This window comes from Rousettus aegyptiacus, unplaced genomic scaffold, assembly GCF_014176215.1.
Source record: "Rousettus aegyptiacus isolate mRouAeg1 unplaced genomic scaffold, mRouAeg1.p scaffold_m13_p_6, whole genome shotgun sequence".
Taxonomy (NCBI): domain Eukaryota; kingdom Metazoa; phylum Chordata; class Mammalia; order Chiroptera; family Pteropodidae; genus Rousettus; species Rousettus aegyptiacus.
This window is the reverse complement of record NW_023416309.1, coordinates 13,540,819-13,560,881: the sequence shown is the minus strand read 5'-3', so window position 1 is coordinate 13,560,881 and position 20,063 is coordinate 13,540,819. Positions and strand designations below refer to the sequence as shown.

General features: G+C 40.8%; 1 protein-coding gene and 3 pseudogenes across 11 annotated transcripts in view; 3 read left to right on the top strand and 1 right to left on the bottom strand.

Annotated features, from left to right (window-relative positions):
* Positions 1–20,063, top strand: part of SEC24C (SEC24 homolog C, COPII coat complex component) — a 50,252-nt gene that overhangs the window by 23,432 nt on the left and 6,757 nt on the right. For 2 of the 11 annotated variants that reach the window (XM_016121087.2, XM_016121020.2), the window contains exons 1-9: positions 2,530–2,656; positions 4,326–4,525; positions 6,458–6,593; positions 15,233–15,408; positions 15,622–15,987; positions 16,298–16,434; positions 17,667–17,735; positions 19,035–19,146; positions 19,378–19,505. In XM_016121087.2, coding sequence (XP_015976573.2) covers positions 4,354–4,525; positions 6,458–6,593; positions 15,233–15,408; positions 15,622–15,987; positions 16,298–16,434; positions 17,667–17,735; positions 19,035–19,146; positions 19,378–19,505 — 1,296 coding nt within the window. In that variant the 5' untranslated portion in view covers positions 2,530–2,656; positions 4,326–4,353. Of the gene's footprint in view, positions 1–2,529; positions 2,770–2,859; positions 3,549–4,325; positions 4,526–6,457; positions 6,594–15,232; positions 15,409–15,621; positions 15,988–16,297; positions 16,435–17,666; positions 17,736–19,034; positions 19,147–19,377; positions 19,506–20,063 lie in introns of those variants that run through there. The other 9 variants (XM_016121104.2, XM_016121077.2, XM_016121031.2 and 6 more) reach the window with 8 other exon arrangements.
* LOC118604925 lies at positions 9,668–9,786 on the top strand (annotated as a pseudogene).
* Positions 12,506–12,624, top strand: LOC118604857 (annotated as a pseudogene).
* Positions 13,735–13,853, bottom strand: LOC118604168 (annotated as a pseudogene).

Below are 20,063 nucleotides of genomic sequence, written 5' to 3'. Positions count from 1 at the left end.
AGTGAGAAATGGCTGGGCTTGTCCCACAAGTTTGCAAGCTACCGTCAAAAGAGTGCCCCCTTTCTGCATGAATTTACCTATTAATCAAAATGGAGATTTATATCCTATTGCAGTGCTGGGTACAGTGTAAAGGAATTCTGATTAGCCCTGCCCCAGCTGAACTGCTGTCTCTTTCAGAAGCCTTTCCCGCCCACCTCCTTACTCCCTACCTATACAATAGGCCTTTCTATGGGCAATAGATAGATCAACAGATGTCTATTGTTATAGTTCTCAGCCAATATTATAGTTTGTTTATGTGCTTGTCTCCCTCCTTGACTGTGAGAAACTTGAAGGCAAGGACTGTGCAACAACCAATCAACAGCCCACAGAGCAATGACCAATGTAAATAGCATTCAATAAATGTTCGAATTAAGTTCTCTCTTATAATACATAGGTAGTTATGAACACTGACAGATATGTATAAACATGTCAACCCATGTTAAAAATAAAATCCCTACTTATTTTTAGGTTTCCATTACATGAATGTGTCCTATGTTAAGAGATTTCTTTCTTATATAAAACATAATATTATGGTGCTATAACTGTAATTATCAAAGTTTACAGAGTTGCTTGTAAATGTTCTGCTAGTGTGCCAAATGCTGTTTGCCTTAGCGTATGAAGTAGTCATAGCAAATGCATGGGATATAGTCAGAATTGGACTTGTTCCATCATGTATTAGCTGTGTGACCTTGGGCATTTACTTGACCTCATCAGTAAAAAGAGTATCTAAATATCCATTTATTCATTATTCAAACATTGAGTGCTAGCTATATGTGAGCCATTTTGCTATACTAGCAGCTTTCAATTAACCCTCAGTGCACATCAGAATTACCTGGAAAACTTTTAAAGCTACTGGTTCCCTAAAATAAGACGGCATATAGGATTAGATGGTGGTGTAATGAATGATATGTAATATATATACACATATATGTATACATATAATGATGCTTAGGCCTCAGACTTAGGGATTCTGATTTTATTGGTCTGGTACCTGCTACTGCCATTTTATTTTATTTTTTTACTACTGCCATTTTAAAAGCACAACAGATGATTCTAATGTGCAGCCAACACTGAGAACCAGAATGGGCATACAGAAAGCAATAAAACGCAACACATCAGCCTCTACCCTCAAGAAACTATGAATATAGGTTCTACCACTTACTAGGAATGCAACTTGAAGCAAGACAGAGGATATCAACTTTCCTATGCTCTTATGAGAGTTAAATGGGATAAATTAAATGGAATGCTTAGCGAAGAGCCCAGCTTAGGCCAGGCACTCAACATTGTTAATTGAATTTGGCAAATTACTAACCTGGACTAGTGGGTCTCAATCTTCAGTGTGCAAAACGAATCATCTGGAGAGCCTATTAAACTATAGTTTGCCGGGCCCTACCTCCTGAATTTCTGATTTAAAGTCTAGGGTGGGTTTGAAATTTGCAGTTCTAACAGGTAATACTGATACCGTTGATCCCAGGATCACACTTTGAGAACCACTGACCTCGACTATAAACTGAGGACAAGACAATCTGCCCATTTACTAAAGCATGCTTAATGCCTACTATAGCTTCCAGCACAGGCTACCGGCGCAATTTTTTTCAATGAATCACTCTGTGCCTCAAAATATTTACTGTCAACAATGTGAGAGTTAAGTTTTGTTCACTACTGTATTCCCAAAACCAAGAATATAACTTGGCACACAAAGTGTTCTAAAATAATTATTTTAAATGAATAAATATTTTAAAAGAGTAAACGAGGTCGTTTATTTTTTTAAAATGCTATCATTTTTGTTATGCATTGGAGTAATAAACATTACTCCAGAAACTGTAGCTCTTCCACATGCTGGGGCCATCCTGAGAGCAGAGATCATCGGCATCTGGATAGTTCTGTATTTAAACCAAGGCGCTGTATGAAAGTGCTTAATAACAGCTGACCTTCATTGAGTGCTTACTATAGTCCCACGCAATTCGACTTGACATCCATACTTTCAACAAGCTATTTTTATAAGGGCATTTAGTGTTCTCTCCATTTTACAGATGAAAGAAACTGAGGCAGAGAGTAAGTTGCCCCAGCTACATAACTGCAGAGCCAGAATGGGAATACAAGAAGCCCGAAAACAGTTAGTCCCCTTTACCATCACACGCTCCGCAAATCTAATAATTCGTAAAGGTCATTGGTGAGAACAGCCTCGAAAACGGAAATCAATGCGGCCCGGGGTCAGCAGGAAGTGGCTCCGGGACGCTAGGTCAGAGGTGACTAACATGTCATAGGCTGATTGAAGGGTCGTTACTAAAGATAGTTTGACCTAGCCCTCTCAATCGCATTTCTGCTGATGGGACCATAAAACGACCGGGACACCAGGGGAAAAAAAAAGACGCAGGAAGGATTAAGACTCTACGGGGATTTCCAGAAACCGGCTCTGACGAGAGAAGAAAGAGGCGCATGCGTGGCATCCGGGTTCCTGGGCGCGTGTCTATTGCAGACGTGGCAGAAGGAGTGGCCCGGCGCTGGAACGTGGGGGTGGAACTTCCGGGGGCGACGCGCCAGCCCACTCGGAACCGGAAGTGGAGCTTGGGAGCCTTGACGTTAGGGACGAAGTCGAACCTGGATCTGGAGCCGGGTGAGGAGTGGCATCGGGAGGTTGGTGAGCAGGAAAGAAGAGAGGCCGGGGTGTCACTGGCCTGATCGGGGATCAGTCTGAGAAGGAAGGGAGGAGCCTGGGGGCGGGGTCTGGTAAGAGACCCTCACTGCACGCATCCACAATCAGTCTTAGATCCTACTACCCTCTCTTTTCTCTTCGCGGCCCAGAGTCCAGCTCCCGCTTCCTGCCCGGAGCCTGTTGAAGGGCTCTAGACGCTCAATCTCCATGCGTGGATCAGCCCTCTCCCTCATCGTGGCCCGAGAAGCTGACTTGGCTTCTCGGTCTTGATACCCGGCGCTCCCAGCTTCCACAGTTCGACTACTTTCAGAGTTCTAGGAAGCTTGTCCCGCCCCCTGGGTTGTCACCCTCGACTGTCCGCACAGAATGGAGTGAAGAGTTGAACCTGCTCCAAACTTCCTGGAGAAGAAGCTACTTTCCTCCCATTTCCACCCCCACCCCCACCCCGACTTTAGGAAGATGAAAGGAAGAGGAACATCTGTCAAGCTTAGTGTTGTGACCTGTTTAAGGCTTAAGATTTGAAAAAACAACGCCTGAGATGGCTTTGAGTCTAAAGAGTTCTAGTCCAGGACTCAGCTTTTCTCTAGTCAAGATGAAAAGGGAGAGCTCATTACCCCTTCGCCAATAGGATAGTTGGGATGATAAGGCTGTTTAGAGTAAATGTGAGCAGGTAGTCCTTTTCTTGGAAGGACCCAGAAAAGGCCCCCTAATTCACTCCTTTGTTGCTGGGCCAGATTATAATAATGTTGGTGGTGGCCTAGGTTCATGACAAGCATATGAGAACAGAAACAGGAGAGTTGGAGGAGTGCATTGGGATTTGGAATACTTATAGTCCCTCTGCTTGATGGATAAGGTGAACAATTTTTTTCTCTATGAAATCTAACTTTGCTGCTGATCCTGGAACTCTTTCTCTAGATTTTTGAGAGAAGTTTTTGTGCTTGGCCTGCTCTCAGTTCTAATCTGGTACCTTGCTAGAGTTTTCAGGTGTCCTGTACATTTAGTGATTTTTATGCTTCAGTTCTAAGGTCCATACATTCTTTTGATGGGAAAACTGGAGATGGAGTAGCATCTTGATTATTGCAGTTTAGCCAAAGAATGTCATTTTTCTAAGCAGTTACTCTAAAATTTGTCTTTTGAGGGGGAGAGAATTTACCTGATCTGTTTTAGACATGTAGCCCGAGTAATTAAAATTGGCTAGCACACTAGAGGGTATTCAGTATTTATTGAATGAATGGATGTTAGAGTGAATGAAAGGAAAGTGGGAACATTGTTTCATTTACCTCTAATATCACAGTAGTTCATCAGTGGCAAGACTCTGTGTGCCATTCCATTCCACTGGGGAGTGGAGGCTGCTGTTCATTCCAGTGGGCCTATCAGAATTTGAAATTTATACCCTCTTGGCAATAACAAAGCATGGGGTTCACAGTAACAAAATCCTTACTCTGAGGATGTAATCTGGCTACTGGCTGGGGCAGAAAATTACAAAGATCCTATAGTAGTGGGAATAATTAGGCTGATCACTGCCTGATAAGGTCAGTTTTTTTTTTATCTCTACTTCCTACCCTGAATAGTTGTTCTTTCTTTAGAAAGTTGATTTTGACTAATTTCTCTCTTCTTTCTCATCTAATAGGTGAGACAAAGTCGGGGATGCTCTCATAATGAACGTCAACCAGTCAGCTCCACCTGTGCCGCCATATGGGCAGCCACAGCCTGTCTACGCAGGGTATCATCAATCCAGCTATGGTGGGCAGCCGGGGTCCACAGCCCCTCCCACCCCCTATGAAGCCTACAATGGACCAATACCAGGCTATCAGCAAACACCTCCCCCAGGTATGTTTCCAGGTTTCCTTTGGGCTAAGGAGGGTAATCAGTGGTTGGATTGTATTGCCCTATCTATTTTGTCTAGACAGTTGGGGTGTTTGGGATTGGAGAACATGAATCTGGCTCTTGGTCACTGAGAGCTCTGTGGTCAGTCTGCCCTTCTTTGTTTTTATGTAAGATGACTATATTTCTGCCTTAAGACATCTAGTAGTAGCACATTTTCCATGTTCAGTGGCAGTTTATTTCCTGTGGGTATCACCCTGTGCAGCCTTCTTTGGATGCATTGTTCAAAGATGGATGGAAGGGTTCTGGTCACAGGTCATCCAGAGCCTCTGACCAGGATTGAATATTTTCTGTTGACCGAAAGTCTCCTTGAAATTACTTGTTCCTCCTGTATATTGATAGTGCCTCTTATTATACTAATGGTTTTATCCATAGATGACTCTGGGACCTAGGAGAGCTAGTTCCTCGATGAAAAGTGTTGTGTTTGTGTGCCTTCTTTTTGTGCTCTAATCTCTTTCTGCTGATATCATTCTTCTCCTTTTGCTTGAGTTTCCTTTGCTTCTTAGAGGCTCTGTAATACCAGGGCAAGAAGAGAAGACTTAATCTGGTGCTGCCTTAAAATCAGTTTCTGGACTTTACATTACTTTCTCAAGAAGAGCAGCTGGTACTCTACAGACTATCCACAAGGACTTTTTAGAAAGTGGTTAGCAGTCGATCTTTGGTTAGGCAACCTGAGGACTTAGGGAATGCCAGATGCTTTATGCTTTTTAAGAGAGTAAATTCTGTGAAGGGATATGGGAAAAAGAAGGCACCAAGGAGGCATAGGTGAGATTTAGGGAATGAAGCAGTATCATTTTAATTATAACTTTGAAAAAAAATTCATGGAGGGGTGAGATTAGGTCTCAGGTCTCTAGAAGAGATTTACTCTGGGTTGGGACTTTGGTTGGACAGAGTCCACCTCTGATCTGTCAAGTCCTGGCTTATCAAAATGGAGTTTGGCATTGCCTCAAGAGGAAGCTCTCTTATTGAGAGGAAAACAAATCTGGTTCTATAATGGCTAGTGAGTAGGTTCAGATTAATCACGTTTCTATAGGCAGGTTCCATAGTGTCTAATCTCTACTGAGGGCAGAGCAAAAGAAAACATGTTTGAACAGGAATAAGCAACATTTCCAAAGTGATGTGCCAAGTAACTAATTGCTCTTTCCTACATTTCATATGGTAAGGATGGCTGGGTATAGCAGAAGTAGTTTTGATGGCAGCTCTGATGAGCAGAAAGGATGGAGTTCAGTTTTTGTGAAGACATAGGTGGAAACACTAATGGGAAAGCAGGCCAGCTGTCCCGACTGAACCATTGGGTGAAACAAAGTCTCCTACCTATGGGTACACTTTCCTGACCCATGTGCTTTTGGGAAAGTCGCCACTTAGAAGTGGATGAAAAGAAGATGATTAGGATAAGTAGAATATATGAAGAGAAGGTTGCAGAATAGTATCCCCAGGAGGTGCCTTTCTTTACAACCTAGGTGCCGTATGTTACTTGGTCTTCTGTGCCACCTTTCTCACATAAGCTCTAAGTTTCTAATTTCTGGACTAGGATCCTTTCCTTAAAATAAATGACTTTGTCTAGCATAAGAACATTAGACTGTTCTGGATTGAGTGAGAGTGTATGGTGATCATAGGAAGGGCCTATCTTCTTATGGCCCTGGCTACAGCATCACTCGTAGTGTACCTGTCTAGGAGAGTAGAGGCTCGCTGGCTGGGCATTAGTGTTCAGAATCTGCTATAAGCAGATTTGCATGTTGATGGTGTCCTTTTCATTACAAAGCTGTGGTATTGGGCCAGTGAAGGTCTGAGCCTGTTGATTTCTTGCTTTACATTTCTTGCTTAGGGTAGGGGAGAAAGTTATTTCCCAATCACTTAGTTTTTGTCTTTTACACGCAGGTGTGTCAAGAGGCCCACCTTCTTCAGGGGCACCTCCAGCCTCAACAGCACAAGCCCCTTCTGTCCAGGGTGCATATGGCCAGTTTGGCCAAGGAGATATACAGAATGGGCCTAGCTCCACTGTTCAGATGCAGAGGTATGTACTTGGGTTAACCTAAAATTGGTCTGATGAAACTGGAAGGATTAGGATTTGTATAAGGGCCCTATTCCTTATATTTTTTTCTTTCTCTTATATCCTCTTTTCTCTTCCCTCCATCTTTTTGTATCTTGTTTTCATTTTTCTAGGTTACAGGTGCTGCTAATGTCCACTCTGGATTATTGACCTATCTTAGTACCTTTGTTCTTTTGCATATTCTTTTTCTTTCTGTGAACTTTTTTTTCCCCTTAACTGGACATATATCTTTACTAATTATTTTAATCCTACTGAGCCTACCCTAAGCGGGTAATGAGAAGAAGAGATTTCAGAATTATTTATCTCCTTTGACTTCCCTTTTTCTCTAGATTGAGCACTTAGTAGGACTTATTGCTAAAGTTTGGGTGTGACCAGTTATAAAAGGAAATATGCTCACATTAATGATGAAAACTTTGGTGGTATGTGATCCAGTAAACCCCTATCTTTGAATAGAAGTCCATTAAGGGAGAGCAGTAATCTCCGTTAGAGTGTTGTTTGTTTTTTGATAAGCAACGAATAAAGTATAACTGTGTTTAGGGTGTGTGGTAATAGAAGAGTCACTTTCTGACTTTTTTGGGGGGGATGTTCAGAGCATACATTTTTAACATTGAATATAAGCCTGGAAAAGAGCCTGAGAAGCTCTCCCTAACCCTGTGTGTGGGAATACTCTGAGAAGCAGTAGAGGGAATTCATTCATTCATTCATTCATTCATCCATCCACTCAAAAAATATTTATTTTGTACTATTAGGTGTCAGGCATTATTCTAGAGGTTGGAGATGAAGCATTAAACAAACAGACCAAGTCTTTGCCCCCATGAAGCTTATCATCTAATGGAGTACACAGAAAATAACAAGTAGATAAATGTAAATAAATAAAACAAAATAAGGGTATAGAGAATGACTGGTGAGGAGGTAGGGAGTCGTTTTAAATATATTGGTCAAGGAAAGCCTGTTTGCAGTGATATTTGAAACCTCAGTGAATTGATGAAGGGAGCGATCCAAAGATCTAGGGGAAGAGTGTCTTAGAGGGGACAAGTGCAAAGGTCCTGACGGAGAAATTAATTTGGCGAATGTGAGGAAGAGCGGGAAGACTAGAATGACTAGCAGAGTGGAGAGTGGAGGAGATAAAGTAGAAACATAGGCAGGGGCCATATCATGCAGTGCTTTGTAGGCCATAGTAAGAAGTTTAAATTTGATTTTTGTTGCAGTGAGAAGCCATTGGAGGTTTTAAGCTGGGGAGTAATTTTCTCATTTATTTGTTTATTTATGTAATGGATATTTTCATTATAATATTAAGCACATACAAAAAATATACAAGACAAATGTATAGCTTAGTAAATTATTTAAAGTGAACCCCTTTGTAACTACAACCCAGATCAAGGAATAGAACTCTGCTATACATCCCAAAAGCCCCTTCCATGTGCCCCAATTCAGTTACAACTCTCTACCTCCTCCCATAATAACCATTATCCTAACTTTTATAGTAACCATTATTTTTGTGGTCCCTCCCCCCTCTTTAATTCCACCCCCACTTCCACCTCTGACATATGGATGTTGCTGTTTCCCCTTCAGAATTGAATCTTTGAAGGTGGGGTGTCTCCTCCCACACGCTTGGGGCGTGCACCCGGGGCCTGGCGCACCCAGAGTGATGTCCATGGCTCCACCTGGGGCGCTAACCCAGGACCTTCTGCGTGTAAAGCAGACGTGCTAACCACTACCCCTTTTTTTATGTTTTAGAAAATAGTTTATACTTAAAGGTATATCCCTAGACACCACAGTTTAGTTTTGCCTATTGAAAAAAAAACTTGTGTATTTTAAGTATATAGATTCCTTCTCTTTCTTTTTCTTAATATTTATCATTGAAGAACCCAAGTCAGTTGACCTGCATAATTTCCCACAGTCTAGATTCTCCTGGTTGTATATTCTTGTTACAGTTTAATGTGTACCTCTTTTCTCTGTATTTCCTGAAAATTAGTTACTAGATCTAGAGACTGGATCCAGGTTTGATCCCTTTGGGTAGTGTGGGGTAAGACCATAGGAGGCACATAATGTCTTGCGCTCTCTGTTTTTGATGTGAGCAATTGTTGATGCCTAATGTGCGCGCGTGTGTGTGTGTGTGTGTGTGTGTGTGTGTGTGTGTGTGTTAATTTGTTGAGTCTACAATATGGTGATCTCTGATTCTTTTTTATTTTCATTTATTCCTTTGGATACCATTTTTGATAGTTCTCATCATCTGTTATTTGGTTACCAGTTGTGCAAGTACTGTAGTATAAATGCTTGATTCTTTACTTTTATTTACTAGTTTACAAGGGAATGAATTGGTACTCCGATGTCTACTGAAGGTGACCACTGCTTTTTAATGTCATTATGAATTTATGGATTTAAACATATTTGATGAGTTTCAATCCACTGTAATCATCATCATTAGTGAAGTTGAAAATGTCCCATCTTTGAACAATGGGAGCTTCTTTGTTGACTCCTGAGTCTTTTTGACATTATCCTAGTAATCTTTAGGTATGATAATATATTCAAGCTTATCTTATACATTTTATGCCCCAGACTAGGAATTAGCTATTTTTTTCCAAGAAATCCTTTTTATTGTTGATGAGAAATGATATTTTTTTTGACTAATATGGACATTAGGATTGTTTATTGCTACCTGATTGGTCACTTTCTAGGCCTTTTCAGTGGACATAGCTGAGAAATACATATTTACATACATTAAATATAAAATATCCCATTAGTTTAAATTTGTACTTCCAATTCAAATTCAAGGCTACAGAGCCTTTACTTGACCTATGTATTATATCTATATCTCTTTTTTTCCACACCAGCAATTTTGGTTCTTTAAGGCCATGAGGATGATGCTATTAGAATATTGGAATATGCCACAATTTGTCATTTATTTTATCCCTTATATAGTACTCACAGTACAAAAATACTAACGCTATCACAAACATGATTACTAAAAATATTACTTTAAAAAATTTCACATATACTTTCCCTAATTCTCTAATTTTTAAAAAATATCTTATTTTGTCTATGTCCATGCCACCCCGAACGTGCCCAATCTCGTCTGATCTTGGGAGCTTAGCAGGGTCAGGCCTGGTTAGTACTTGGGTGAGAGATCACCTAGGAAGACCAGGTGCTGTAAGCACTAAAAAAAAAATCTTATTTTAAAAAGGAAGTCACTTTGCTGGATTTAAGAATAGAATCGCTTATGGATTGGGGTGAGGAAGTGTGGAGGTTAGGAGGTGGTTGCAGTAGTTCGGGTAGGAGATAATCTTGGTTTGGTTTAGGATGGTAGTGGTAGAGGAGTGAGAAATAATTTGGGATATATTTTGAAAGTAGAGTCGGTAGGATTGCATATGAGTTAAGAGAAAGGAATTCTGGATGTCTCTTAATATGTTGGCTTAAGAAACTGGGTGCTATTGACTGAGATGAAAAATATTTGAGAAGAAGCAGATTTTCGGGGTGAAAATGAAGAGTTTTATTTTGTAGCTTACAGATTTAAGAATGCTGCCAGTAGAAAGACTTCCAGTGACAATGGCAGAGCACATTTTGAAATATATACAAATAAAAATAAAAAGATACTAGCTACCAAATAGAGATATCGAGTGGGCAGTTACATAGCTGAGGAATGATGTCAGGACTGGAGATAAGTTTGAGGGTCTTCAATATAGAATTATTTAAAGCCATGGGACTAAAATCACTTAGAAAATGAGCATTGATAGTAAAGAATAGAATTGAAGATTGAATGTTGGAGCTTAGCAACATTTAAAAGGAAATTAGAAGAAAAGCCATCAAAACACAATAAGAAAGAGCAGTAGTGAGGTGGGAGATGAGCCAGGAGAGTGTGGCATCCTGAAACTAGATGAAAGAATTTAAGGAAAGCAAGAGTAAGTAATCAGCTTTGTTATTTCCTGCCGACAGGTAAGATGCGGACTGAGAATTGTTGCGACTAATGACTGTTGGGTTTGGCAAGGTTCGGCATCACTGACAAATGTAGTTTCAGTGAAGACAGCTGTTTAGTTAGAATAGGTCAAAGAGTTTCAGCCACAAACATCTAGAAAGGAGAGAGGAAATAGAAAGAAAAAAATTTTCCAAGTGCATAATCAAGCTTAAAAGAAAGTGAATCTTCAAGTGCTAGAGACCAAAAGGGAACCGAAAATGAGAGTGGTAAGCTGACACTGTGACTGCATGTGGAGAAGGGTAGGAGTTATCATTTTGAGAATCTGGGGACTTAAGTTTAAGCAGGCACTGGGGATAGGAATGAATCTTTGGGCTTTTCTGAGCTGACGTTTGGCATGGAGACCTTGTTAATGAAGTCTGGACCTAGGCTGCACCTTTAGTGAACAAATAGACTAGAAAAAAAAGTCTGCACACTGGCAGAGGTAGATAATAAAGAATCCTGTTTCTCCTGGGCTGGCTCTGGATAAGTGAAAAAGAAGGGTTTAGGACTGCAAATGGATGCAAGGCATCTTTGGAAAGATGAAAATGTGCTAATGTTGGTTTCTGGTGATGGTTGCACAACTATAAATTACTAAAAATTGTAAAATTGTACACTTAGAGGAAGTGAATTTGATGATACGAAAATTATATTTCAAAGCTTTTTAAAAAAATTTTATCTTTGGGTGGCAATATCATTGGAATATCTTCCATAAGCAAATATGCAATAACCAGACTCCCTCAACCCTGTCCATAAGAGATTCTCAGAAGAAAAACAATATTGATTAGAATAAGTAGAGACTATTAGAGGAGAGCAGATAGTAGTATAGTACCTTGAAAGCATTAGGGAATATAAGTGTCAGTGTAGAATTATGTACCTAGCGAAGAGAGAGCAAATGAAGACATTTTCAGATGAAGACTGAGAGTTTACTACATAGGCCCTGGTTGAGAAAAGTAGAAAGAAAGAGCTTTAGATAGAGAAATAGTAAAGAAGTAGAGACAAAGGGTGTCTTGTAACGTTTGGCTAAAAAGAGCAAAAGCTTGATGGGAATGTGAAGTTTTAGGGCAATTCTATTTGATTGGATTTTTTTTAAAAAAACAACTTTATTGAAGTTTAATTCACATGTGAATTTAAAATGTACAGTTCAGTGATTTTTAATGCATTCATAGGTATATGCAACCATTACCACCATCAATTTTAGAACATTTTATCACATCAAGAAGAAACACTATATCTTTTAGTTAAGTAGCTACCCTTATGTAGCTATTCCTTCAATCCCCTACTCCCACAGCCCTAAGCAACCACTAGTCTATTTTCTGTCTCTATAGATTTCCCTATTCAGGACTTTCATACTAGTGGAATCACATACCATGTGTTATTTTGTAACTGACTTCTTTCACTTAGCATAATGTTTTCAATGTTTATATTGTAGCATGCCAGTATTTCTTTACTTTTTATGGCCAAGTAATATTTCATTGTATGGATATGTTACCACATTTTGTTTATGCATTTATCCAATGATGGACATTTAGGTTGTTTCCACCATAGTTGGTTATTTAGATGTTTTTATGTTCTTATGCTGATGGGAATGATCAGAGAAGAAGACATTGAATGAAAAGTACATTGGAAAGACAAGTTCCAGAATGAAAAATGATATTTACACATCAAATAGACATAAACACATAAAATAGTATTCGGACTATGTAAAGAACTTCTCCTTCTTAATTAGAAAAAGTCATTCCAGTTGAAAAAATAATGGACAAAAACCAGAGTAGGTATTTTACAAAAGAAAAGATACTGTTGGCCAAAAAACATATTGAAAAGCTATTCATTGATGGTAGCCAGATAGGAGTGGTATTGGAAGGATGGGTGAAAAAGGTGAAAGAGATTAAGAAGTACAAACTGCCATTTATAAAAAGGTCATGGAGTCTGTGGCCATGCCACTCTGAACAAGCCTGATCCTGTCTGGTCTTGGAAGCTAAGCAGGGTCGGGCCTGGTTAGTATTTGGATGAGAGACCACCTAGGAAGACCAGGTGCTGTAGGCGTAAAAAATAAAAAAATAAGAAGGGATCACGAGCCGACAAGGTCCTTGCAATCTGTGAGGGTTGCCTTGCCTAAAAAAATTTTTTAAAAATCATGGGGAATAAAAAAGTATTGCATAGGGAATATAGTCAATAATATTGTAATAACTACGTGTGGTGTCAGGTAAGTGCTAGACTTATTGGGGATCACTTTATAAGTTATATAAATATCTAATTATTATGCTGTACACCTGAAACTAATTTATTGTATGGTACCTGTAACTGAAAAATAAATTTAAAAAAAAGCTGTTAACCTCATAAGTAATGAAAAAAACAAACTAAAAACCACAAGATTCTCCTGTGTATCAAATTGGCAAAATTAAAAAGTATGACAATACTAAATATTGCTGAGGATATGGAGTAACAGGAACTCTTATTCACTGGTGGTTAGATGCAAGTTAGTATAACTACTTTGAGAAAATAATTTGGAATTGTATGTTACAATTGAATCCAGTAATTTCACTCATAGATATATGCCTTAGAAAAACTCATGTATATATGAACAAGTTAAATGTATGTGTGTTCATAGCAACATTGTTTTTAAAATCCAAAAATCAGAAAAACCCAAATATTTATCTACATTAAAATGCTTAAGTAAATCATAGCATGTTTATTTAGTGGAATAATATTTAGTGATGAAAGGGAATGCTATGTGCAACAGACTAGATGAATTTCATAAACATATGTTTGGACAAAAGAAGCAAAACTCAAAGAGAATGTATGATGAGATTGTTTACAGAAGTTTAAAAACTGACAAAACTGAACCATATTGTTTTAAAGACGAGAGATTATTAGGAAGTTAGGAAAGTAGTTACCTCTGGGAGAAGGAAGAAGGTTATATAAAGGAGTGGCACACAGGGCTTTGGAGTGCTGATTTATTCTATTTCTTAATTTGGTTTTGGTTACCTGGATATTTGTATTATAATTATTCGACAGTACATATATATTTTATGTATTTTTTATATATGTTATATTTCACAATTTAATTAATTTTTTTAGGTGAGGCAACCCTTGGTTGACCTCACAGATTGCAAGGACCTTGTCAGCTTACAATCCCTTATTTTTTATTTTTTATGCCTATAGCACCTGGTCTTCCTAGGTGGTCTCCCATCCAAGTACTAGCCAGGCTCGACCCTGCTTAGCTCCCAAGATCAGATAGATTCGGGCTTGTTCTGGGTAGCATGGCCGTAGACTATTTCACAATTTTAAAGTAAAGTACATTGGACTAAGAATCAGGTCTGGGCTCTAGTTTTAAGTTGGTCTGCCACTTACACTCTTAATGTCTTAGTTTTTATCCACTCTGTCTTCCTCATTATTTTGCTGTGAAGATTTCTTTAAAGCAATTAGATATGTTTTATAAGTTGTACAGTTATATACAGATAAATATACAGATGGTAGTTTATTGTTACTAGGGCATGTGACAGAATATCATTAGATAGTTGAGCATATTACCCATATTAATAGAGTAGGACCGTGGAATATAATTATTCTATCAAGGATTTATAAGCATCTGCCATTGGGCCAACAGTGTGTTTGGTGCTGTGGAACACAAAAACTGCAAAGCCCAACAAAGAGCTTAGGGAGCTAAGGTTCACTAGCCCAACACTCAGAAAATACAAGTTGAATGAATGAATGAAAAATGTTAAACTATGGGACTAATAGAAGCTGACCAAATATAATAAAGTACCAGTTATTCCGTAGAGACAAAATAAACAGGAAAGATATGTCAGAATTTCAATGTAACAAACTATTGTTATGAAGAATTTGATTCATTCTTGAAATCCCAGAAAGAGCTTGTTATGTATAGTGATCTGTGTCGTAGCTTTCTGCAATGACGTAATATCACTGTAAAACACCAGTTCAGTTGCCAGTTGGTATGCAGTGTATTGGAATTTTGTATTTATATTTTAAAGTGACATCTGATACCATGGGACTGTCCAAAATAGCTAATGTAACCAAGTAATGAGGCTTTGCTAGTTAGACTCAGCTAGAAAGCTACCTGATTTATGTCCTGTTTCTCTAGTCCTTTTCTGGTAGCGTTAGCATCATCTTTCTGATTAGTATAGAATGCTAAACTTAGCCGACCTGCTCCTCTTATCTTACAGATCTGATACTTTCCCAGGATAAATTAATAAGTACTTTGGTTTAAAAATGAAACAGTCAAACCACATTTATTTGATCCCACATTTATTAGGTGCCTATTTTTTAATGCTTCTGTGTACCTTCCCTTTCAATTCCTTCAGGGCTTCTGATTATAAAACTGAGGTGGTTTGTCACCAAAGGATTGAGGCAGAGGAGGTGGCAATCTAAATAGCAGAGTAAATAATATTTGATCTGGGGATGCTTGGTTTGTGGAGTGAACCACAAACAAGACTTGTCATGAATAATCACAGTGTAGATCATCAGGAATGTAATTTATCTACAAATACATGAAAGTATGAAGCCATAAAAGAGCCCAGGATGAGAATAAGATACTGTAAAACAATATAGTTTCCTGTATGATATAGAGTTCTTGTTAACTTTGAAGGGTGTCCCAGCCCACTAGTCATTACTGCCTTCCTTCTTTTCACAGGCTCCCTGGGTCTCAACCATTTGGGTCAGCCCCATTGGCCCCTGTGGTCAGCCAGCCAACTGTGCTTCAGCCCTATGGCCCTCCCCCTACAAGTGCACAGGTGACTGCCCAGCTGGCTGGAATGCAGATCAGTGGGGCTGTGGCCCCAGCCCCTCCCCCTTCAGGGCTGGGCTATGGTGAGTAGTCGTGACCACAGGAATGTTACTGTTTCCATTTTTTTTTAGAAGCATCAGGCTGTGAGGGTATACCTCAGTCCCTTTTATTTCTTGTGCCTCTGAGCCATAGCAGATGGGACAGTCATTCCTGCCTCTCTTATGTGGAAAGGGAAGTGATTTGCTGAAAAGGAGGCAGAATATTGGGATTCTGACTCTACCTCTTCTACTTCTCAGGCCCACCAACATCACTGGCCTCAGGAAGTTTCCCCAACTCTGGTCTGTATGGCTCCTACCCTCAGGGCCAGGCTGCTCCCCTTAGCCAGACCCAGGGTCATTCTGGGGCCCAGCCTCCCCAACGATCTGCCCCACTACAGGCTTCCAGCTTCACACCCCCAGCTTCAGGGGGTCCTCGGATGCCTTCGATGACTGGTCCACTCCTGCTTGGACAGGGTTTTGGGGGACCCCCAGTGAACCAGCCCAACCATGTATCCTCACCTCCTCCTCAAGCCCTGCATCCTGGCACCCAAATGACTGGGCCCCCAGGACCACCACCACCTATGCACTCTTCCCAGCAGCCAGGCTATCAGCTGCAACAAAATGGTGAGTTTTCCCCAAGGTCGATCTAGGAGCCAAAGACTTCAGCTATTCAAATGTTTTGTTTGTTTGTTTGCTTTTAGTATTGCTTGCTAAGTGGTGAACTAGATGGAGAGCTTCGGAGTATTATTACTAGGATGTAGGGTTTGTAAGACACTCTTTATTCCTATAGTTCAGGTAGTGTTGTCTTTCTCTGAATAGTCATTACCCTGCCTTGTAATCCTATATTTATAGGAGTCTAGTCATTTCCCTGAGGCTATAAGAAGAGATAGGGAGGGCATTTTGAGTTCATCAACCTTGTGTCCTTGTCTCTCAGGTTCCTTTGGACCAGCCCGGGGCCCTCAGCCCAATTATGGAAGTCCCTATCCAGTAGCACCCACTTTTGGCAGTCAGCCTGGGCCTCCTCAACCACTGCCTCCTAAGCGCCTGGATCCTGATGCCATCCCAAGCCCTGTAAGTGGATACTTACGTGGTCTTGGGAAAGGAGTTAGTGACTGCCAAATAAGTGAATCAGCCTAGATGAGATGTTTGCTTAGCATTTTCTGATTTTCCCTTTTCATTTATCTCCTTATAGGTATAGAATCTAAATGTAATTTTTGACAATTTGAAATGGAACTCGAGGCTCCAAAAGTCTTTTGGGGCACCTTAACTCCATAGCTGGGCGGGAAAGAAAGGGTAGCCAAGAGTGATCAGCAATGTCAGTAGAGCTCTGGGTTGAATACTGCGCTTTGTCAACTATTGAGCATAGTACGGTAACCTCAGCCCTTCTGTGAAGTAGTGGGCTGGGTCTGGGTCTTATCCTCTTAGATCTAGTAGGACAGCAGTTGTCTTAATGGGTGAGCTGGTGGGAATTTTCTGGTGTGAGGTGTTAAGAAAAGGAAAGCCTCACTGGTTTCTTTCTGCCCCTACTTGGATAGTGTTTTAGGAAGAAGTCTTTAGTACTTTTGTTTGCTAGGCTCCCACTGTGTGTATGGGGAAGAGTGATCCACAGCTTAAAAGGGCAGTTTGGGGAAGCCATTTCTCCCAGGAAGAGGGTGAATCTCACCCTTAGAGCCATCAGAATCCTCAGGCCTTCCTTCTCATACTTGGAATAGAAGCTGGGACTACACTCCCAGCCGAGGGCCACTATATAGTGCCGTCTGCAACATTTGCTTTGTCAGTTATCTCACCACGCTTAGCCATTGTCATATTTCATTCTGTTCTCTTCCCTATTCCTTTGGGTAGCTACCAGGGTGAAGGACTTTGTTGGCTAAGGGGGACCTGAAAGGATTAAGCAGCCTCTCCTTCCTTTCCCCTCCTTCAATGAGGAGAGTCTGGTTGGATGTGAGGGGAGGCTTCTTTCAGCATAAGTATAGTTCTTAGATGGGAAGTTTGACCCTTAAGAGGGTATGGCCCTCTTCCTTAAGAATTCTCCCATTCAGCCCCTCCCTGTATAACCCCTGCTTGCTTTCTCTATGCCCCTCTCCTTATTTTTCTGTTTCATAGTCTGAGCCATAAAGGCCTCTATGTTGGGCCAGAAAGATTTGGAATTTTTGATCTAGAAGGAGCCTGATTTCAGCAGTATGAGCTGGGCTCCAGCTGTTCATGTCTAACTCATCAGAGTTGAGAGTAGTAACATCTGCTTCTTGTTCTTTTGTCTCCCTCCTTGTATTTCCCTGCTGCCTTTATTATTAAAACACTAAAAGCAACTCAATGAGCTGCCTCCTCAGCAGAAAACCAGGCACAGAATAGACCCTGATGCCATTCCTAGTCCAGTAAGTGCAGAGGGTGGGTGTGTGTGTGTGTCATCCACATGTTAGTGCCATCCCTGTGTCATCCCCATGCATGCCTGTGACTTCCTTACCTCATCCACCGTGTACATCCTTCTCCATCTTTTTCCCTTAGTCCTTCTAGACCTCACTTTTTTAAACTAGAAGGATGTGCATGCTTCAAGTCACCATGTAATGAAGAAGTAGCAAGCTGTCAGCAATGCCTTAAGTATGGGGTGGTAGTAGAAGGTCAGGCCCTAAGGGTGGGGTCAGGTGGCGTGTTAAGCCTTGGCATTAGTCCTGTTGGCTCCTCCAGGAGCCTGCATGTGACATTTGATGGAACAGGACAAAGGTGAGTGATAGATCTCTCCCTTTTGGTATGATTTGTCTATGGCTTATTGTGCAGAAACATTTGGGTAGGTAGCTGTGAATGTACAGATTTGGGGTACTGACATTTCTTACAGGGGAAGGGACTACTGGTTTGGGATAGTGTGGGCCACTTCTCATCTGGAGGGTCTATTTGACTCTGATATATTTCTGCTCTTTAACTCCTTCTGCTTTGGGATATGGAGTCTTATTCTCTATTTTTTCTGGTTTTACCAAACTCATCTTGAAGTAACTGCCCAAAGGTCATCAGCCTGCACAAAGATTTGATTACCAGTTTTGCAAAATCATTTTTTTCCCTTTGTTGGGTTGTCAAAATATGGGGGACTGAGGATTGGGCTATAAGGATTAGATACTTAACCTCTTATCTCATTTTTATACACTGATGCTTACCTGAAAATAAGGCAGCATCTGCTTCCTCACTTTACCTGATCATTTCTGGCAGTTTAATCCTCTCCTCACCTTGTCTGGTCTACTTTCATTGAGTTTAGAGTCATTCCAGGTAGATTCATTTTTACATGGTTATTGTTGTCTGTTTTCCTGCTCTGACGCAGAATGTGTCTTGTGGGGAGAGGGTATGGGGTAGGCTTGTTGGGGAAGGGAAGTGGAATCTGATCAGGTTTAAAGGTTTCTGATTAGACCTGGAACTGTCCTGGAGTTGGGTGGATATTGATTGGGAGTCATAAAGCAGCCCATTCTTGGTGTTGCCTGCCTAGCATTTTGCTGCTGATTGTAGAGCAGAAGATTGGCATTATAGCATTCTATATGATCTCCAGAAGGAGAACAGGCCTGGTGCATGAGTTGTTCCTTGGCAAATTATTAGTTTCTGTGCTGCAGCTTCAACCTTTCTTTCTCCTGGTTCTCTGAGACCTGGTACTATCTTTTCTTCTGTCATCTCACTCATTTCACTTTTCCCTACAGATTCAGGTTATTGAGGATGACAGGAACAACCGGGGTTCGGAGCCATTTGTTACTGGAGTACGGGGCCAGGTGCCACCCTTAGTCACCACCAACTTCCTGGTGAAAGATCAAGGTGAGAAGGGCATTAACTCTTCCTTGTGGGGGCTTTTACACTAAGATTATCAACTTATGGTTGGGCTTTTGTCATTCTTTAATCGGAGACCAGCCCCTCATTGGTTTTTAGGGGGGGAAAGCCACCGTTAGCTCTAGCATTTGTAGGGATGTTGGGGTGGATCAGCAATGGAGAGCTGGTTGTGTGGAGGGATTCTGTGTTCTGACTCAGGTTTTCTACCTCCTCTTTTAGGGAGTGCAAGTCCCCGATACATCCGATGCACATCCTATAATATTCCTTGTACATCTGACATGGCTAAGCAGGCTCAGGTGCCCCTGGCAGCTGTCATCAAGCCACTGGCAAGGCTGCCCCCAGAAGAGGTAAGACAGAGAAGGGACTAGAATATAATGAAAGGGAGGGAGGGGGAATAAGACTTCTTCCTAAATGTGATTCTGACAGCCACAATGGAAGGAGTCTTGGTTGGGTAGGAGGGGACAGTATCTTCAGCAGCCTTCTATCTCAGGGCCCATGCCTGAAGGAAGTAGTAGGGATGAGAACAAAAGCCCAAGAAATTGCTGGATTTGGGAGCAGGGTCCATAGGGGAAACAATATAAGAAGAGGCAGGGCCAACTAGTAGGAGAGGAGACACCTATATTGAGGAGATGGCTGGATCCACGAACCTCTCATAGTATGATCATTTCCTGATGATTAGAAGCACATCATTCTATATTTTCTTATATGCTATCCTATCATTCCAGGTAAGTTAAGGATGTTAGGACAGTATATATAAATCATATATATATATATGATAGATTAGGATCCTATAGTCCTCTTTCCTGGCTTGGGCCCTAATCTGAAATCAGCATAAAAAGAGAGCTTGGCAGCTGCTGGGATACCCGCATGTTCATGCCTAGCTTATCAAACTTTAGGTGGATTTT